The 6,000-nt window shown below is 33.6% G+C and overlaps 1 protein-coding gene across 1 annotated transcript in view; it reads right to left on the bottom strand.

The window, feature by feature from the left end:
• Positions 1-510: 510 nt before the first annotated feature.
• Positions 511-6,000, bottom strand: part of LOC127645432 (pinopsin-like) — a 73,294-nt gene continuing 67,804 nt past the window's right edge. The window contains exon 4 of the mRNA XM_052129048.1: positions 511-759. Coding sequence (XP_051985008.1) covers positions 511-759 — 249 coding nt within the window. The remainder of the gene's footprint in view (positions 760-6,000) is intronic.

Genomic DNA, 6,000 nt, shown 5'->3' with positions numbered 1-6,000 from the left:
TAACTTTACTACTAATTGAGCTTGAACATTCACCTTACAACAAAAAATCAGGGTAAACAGTGTTACAAACATTGTTTTCTCAAAAGAACTTTAAAAAATGCTCTCTGCTCTTCGAAAAGTAGCTACTGAAAAGACACTCATAAGAGTCACTGTTACAGTAACTGTACAGTATTTTGGAAAAATAGCCTTTGTCTCTCAGCAGACCTTTTGAACAGGTCCACAAAAATAGTAATCTTGACATCTGCAGAGTCTAACAACATTTTACAAGAAATTAGGAACAGCTATCTGCACGTTACCACAAGAATATAACGCTCTGTTGTTGGATACCAGACACATCTAGAATGCAATAAAACTCCACAAAATGACATATTCTCTGAGATTTTTCCAGTTTCCGTTCTTTTATCATATTTTATCATGCCTTTGTAAAATCTTCTTAAAGTCTTACTGCATTTCCCTAATTATGAGTGAAATGTTTCTTCAAGTGTTGGCATTTTTGACAAAGAATAGCTCTCAACCGTTGTAATGAGCCACAAGGGTTACCACTGCTGGTTTGGCATTATCCGTAGATGCAGGGCCCTCCTCCACTGGGTTAGCCTGGTTGGGTGTTGCTGTGTGCCCAACTGAGGCAACCTCAAAAGTAAAGTTGTTTTCTGTGCGCCACCCAGGCCGAAACAGTTTAGTTGCCTTTGAAGAACTCTTAAGACTGGAACCTCGATGAGGTGTGTCACATTTTAGAAGTGCTCTGAAACACCTGTAGAACTAACACAGATAAAACCACACAAATAAATACAAGATGGCATTAGATGTCAACAATGCAAAAATATTTTCAGCACTTACTGATTGATGACTGACAGCAATTTTGTTGGAACAAAGGATGGTTTGCCATCTTTCCTTATGTTTTTATTTGCATTCTGGTTCACATGATGTTTGGCAGTGCATATCAGATATACTGTATGTGTGAAATGTACTGCTAAAATACTCTTCAAAGGCAAAGTACTGTATGGTATGGCAATCACTTTTATCATTTATTCATTAAAACTTACTAGTATGTATTTTTATGTTACTACTGCTTCTTTTTTAGTTACTAGTAATAATTCCAATGGTGACTAGTATCATTTATTAATTTATCTAGTTCTTATACTAGTTGTACAGCAATTGTTGTTACATATTACAAATTGTTGCCATTCAAGGCATCTGTGGTTTATATATGAACCATTCACTTCCGACTATGTATTCCAAAAGTGAATAATTTTTTTTTGTAGTAACTAATTATTAAATATTATTACAACTATTCCAGTTTTATTAGTATTAATTTATTAGACACTAGTGTCTATTCCGAGTGTTACTAGTAACATGTTACTAATAATATTTTTCATTGAACTATTCAGTACCCATTCTGACCATTCGTTACATTTGACAAGAAAAAAGGTAGTTAGTAACTAGTATGATGAGAAACGTTAGTAGTAACATCTGGAACAGACAATAGAGTGTAATAATAAGTACTGGTAACTAATAAATAAGCAGTAAACTGGTATAAACAGTAGTATCTAATGAATAAGTACTTGTAAAATATATTTAAAAAAAAAAGATACTAGTCACTACTGGAATTTATACTAGTCAGAAGTGAATAGTGGATATCTGAACCATAAATCCCCATAGAATTCAAAGGCAAAATGTAAATAATTGTTTCCAGTAAAAGTGGAAAGTAGAAATAAGTCTGTAATGATGAATAAGTAGTAACTAATGAATACACACTAGTAAAGCTGAAAAAGATACAGGCTACTGTCGGAATCCTTAGTAACTAAAACGAAGTACTAGGTACAAATAGATTATGAAAATATGAAGTAATTAGTAAGTACTGTAGTAGTAAGCTTTATGTGTTTAAGTTTTGTAGTGCTTCCCGAACTATAGACAATGCATTGGTACTCATGAGCTTTCTACATCCCTATAGCTCTCCTTGGGACATTCAAGAGAGGAGTAGCAATTTCCGATCTCATCTGGCTTCAGAAAACTTTGAATGCAGTGCACAAGTTAAATGGACAATTTTTATGATACTTTTATGGTGATCTTGCATCCTTTCCTCAAGGCCCCATTAATTGCAAATGTATAGAAACAAGTGACCATTGAAGAAATAAACTTGTACAGATTTTAAATTAGTCTCTTACATCTGTATTACAAGCAGTAATATCTGCATTTGCCTCAGAAGTAAGAAAAACAAATAAATCATATTGTATGGTGTTTGATAGGAATTTTTCCATTTCTGTCAATGCTTTAATTTTACATGACCTTGCAAATGAAAACACCCGCATTCATTTCAATGTCTGCATACTTCATAACAGCTGTATAATTTTAATGAGTCATTTCTCCTTAGCAATGATGAATAAGTCCATCAACCATGATTGGTCATGGAAAACAATTACAGCTCATTTAGACATACTGATTAATAAAGTGTCCCTTTCTTATTCACACGTCTCAATTTTCAGTGCTACCATTTGTAAAGAGACTTCTGTCCTTTTATATTTATAATCACTACCATTTCAAAATGTATCAAATTCTCACTTAATTACTTTTTTTCTAAACAGAACATTTATACAATTTGCAATGGAATAATTGCTGATAACAATGTACACAGGCTCAATAGTTTACAAAGCTGTAATTAATTTCTGAAAGAGAAGTAATTTTGTCCATTCTGTACAGGGGGAGTAAAAAAATGAGGGGGAAAAAGTCATTGGTAAATGTAACAAAGGTAACAGAAGCTAATAGCAGTGAAATGACATAGTAATAACCATAGTGAGGTCAGGCATAATAAAGCTGAGGGCAAAGCATTGAGCACACCATGTATTATATTTAATGTTGCTCTATAAATGGCTGGATCTTTCTTAAATAATATATACTGTATATGTGATTCTGTTTCAAGAAGACTTCAAAATATTAAAACATACAGATGAATAAATAATGAATTAAACAATATCACAAAGATGTCAATGTTTCACATGTTTACTTTGGACATCAAAAGACAGCGTGCCGTGGAAAAAAGGAGAAGCAAATTATATAAACTCTTTAAATTAAACATCTCTAAATGTTTTATGCTGGATATTATTTTGACAATATTTAGGAGTGAAAAATCTAAATTAAATGAATTAAATGTAGAAATGTTTTACGACATTGATAATAATACATATTCTTATGCACTGTAGTCTTTGGGTCAAAAATGAGTTACAAACAGTGAAAAAACTAATCTTAAACTTGTATTTGGTCAAAATGTCTTTGGATTTTCAACAACAATAAATAAAGGAATAAGATAAAAAAAATAGTATATATTTATGATACTTTATATTTTTGCATTGTCAGGGTGATGCTAGTGTGTTGCTAGGTGATTGCTTGAGCATTGTTAACTGGTTGCTTACTTGCCCACATCAAAAGAGATCACCCCCAAGACTCATGATCCCCAGATATGTGTATATGACCTTTTCAGTGGAAGTCACTGGGATTTTTCTCATTTTTCATCTGCCAGGCAGACTTTTATATTCTGAATGTTTTTGAATAAAAAACATGATTCTTTATTTCAAATAGATAAATATTTATAAGCATTCTAATTATAGACTTTTTTTTTTTTTTTTTTTTTTAAATGAAGGATACCCACAGTAAACGAATAGTACCACTATTGGGTGGCACTCTTTCCAGCTGAAATGCTATTTTATAAAGCTTGTGTTTACTGTAAAAAAAAAAAAATTAAGAAAAAAAAGAAAAAAATCATATGACAAAGTTCATGTTTCCAACAAAAAAAAGTAGGTTCTGTGTATCTACTCTAATCTACCGGATTTTCTTTGACGAAACCAAGTTGCTGTTTGGAAATTTCTTGAGGCATTTAGGACTTTACAATCCAAGACCAATTGCCACACCACAAACTGTTATTTATGAGCCATCTTGACATGGATGACACATACAGTACCAAAGTTCTCTTTGAAGTGAAAGGAACAGCCAGTTCTATACTCCGAATCTGTGATGTCAAATCCCTTAAGAAAATGTAGTGTACTTAGTATACTCTGTCTGCATCATGTATACTTATAGTCAACTACATTTCCTCAAGAAATGGAAGGACACAATATTTGCATACAACCTTCTGAAGATTTAATTCAGTTGACACAGTGTATGCGATAAGGAGAACCCTTCTGTACCAGGCCGATTGATGTATAAAAAGATATAAAGAACTAGAATTGCAATTAATCAGCAAGGAGAACATGTCTTCATTTCATGAAGGTACAAGCAATTTAAAGTGTTGGTGAAAAGAAGAGTTGAAATAAAATCTCCAACACAAAGGAGCTAACCCACCATTCTGGAGTCATAATAGTTTTAGCGATCAAACTCTGTTGTTCTGTCTCTCTAAGGAACAGAATTACAGCAGAGTTGTACGTAATCACTATTTTCTGTGGGTGCTCAGCTGAGTCATCAAATTGCAATTAAAAATGAAAATAAAATGACTTGAGAGGAAATCATTTAGTCGAGCAACAGCTGTCATCCACCACTTAATACAACAGCAACGCTACTTAATGTTGAGAACAATTCCCCAACCTTGGAAAATATATATTAAATATTAATGGCTTTAGGCACACCACTTCCAAGAACATTTAGCTTTCAGAGACATAAATGGAATGCAAATGTTCTGTTAGGAGCATGAGTCAGGCTTCATCACACATAAAAATGTGGGGTATGTATACTGTATATAATATTATTTCATTGGTATTCATAAGTTCTGGTCATAGACTAAAACTAAAGATTATAATGGCTCTTTAGTTAGTAAACACAATGTGAAAATCACTTGTTGAATTCATATACCTGAAACTTGATCAACTGAATGGTTCTAACACGTTTTGAAGCCACCATCACCAAAAAACTTTGGGAGAAGACAGAGGACCACACTCAACACAGATCTTCTATTCCTGCATCCACTGATGGTCATTGCAGGCCAAGAAATGTTACTTGTATCTGTACAGCATTTTTAGTCTTCAACTCGCCTCAACTCATAGTTTCCATAGTAACGGGCTGGGAGGAATTGAAGACTGAAAATGACATACAGGAGAATCGTTCTTCATTGGCAGGAATCTGATGCATAGCCTGAAACATCACTCATTTCATGATACAGTGATGGGGTCACAAAAAAAAACCACCCATCTGAATTTGCATGGGATGGGACAGAATGCAAGAAAATCTTGGTAATATTTTACAATAAGTTTGTATTCATTAACATTAGTTAACGTATTACTCTCTGAAAATTGTAGCATGTTAATGTGAACATTACATATGTATGCTGCTGCACAGTTAGACAAACACAATACATGCTGCATCAAGACATAAATACAATCCCAAGTAGCAGATCTAGACCAGTGAAGTTGGGGAGGAGGAGGGTTATAGAGAAAACTTGAAGCATGCTTCAGAGAAACCACTTACTTGCAAACATAGCAAAGAATGAATTCACCAGTTAATTTGCTACCTGATTACATGTCAAAGGACCTGTCAGCTTACACCATGTGTGCCGGTTGGCTTGATATATTACATGTGAGCCAGCTGATTGTCTAACAGATGACAACTTAAAGCAGCTTCATTGAACCATGTAGAGTTATTTACTGCAATAGTATAGTGGTTTTCAACTGTTGGGTCACAATTTGTACTAAAATCTTGGTGGTTTAAAATTAATCTCCGTGTAACTCTTCTTATTATTGCTGAATAACTTCATTTATTACTTTTTACACTTCCTGGACTTGACTGTTTTAAACTCAATAACAGCATACTGCATGAGGGGACTAATCTATCAGAGCTTTACGTGATCCTTCAGATACAAGATAAAAGCTGTTCAATTGAAAGCAGGACAGCAGTTCTGATATGATATTACATCTGACAAAGGTGACTGTGAACATCTTGAGAGCTCTGTCTCAATGACATGTTTTTCTGCCGTTTCTTTGTTGCCTTGGCTTTTGATCTGTCTGTATGCAGTAAACATGA

This window comes from Xyrauchen texanus, chromosome 6 (genome assembly GCF_025860055.1).
Source record: "Xyrauchen texanus isolate HMW12.3.18 chromosome 6, RBS_HiC_50CHRs, whole genome shotgun sequence".
Classification (NCBI taxonomy): Eukaryota; Metazoa; Chordata; class Actinopteri; order Cypriniformes; family Catostomidae; genus Xyrauchen; species Xyrauchen texanus.
The sequence above is the reverse complement of the archived record's forward strand: the minus strand, read 5'-3'. Positions and strand labels throughout refer to the sequence as shown.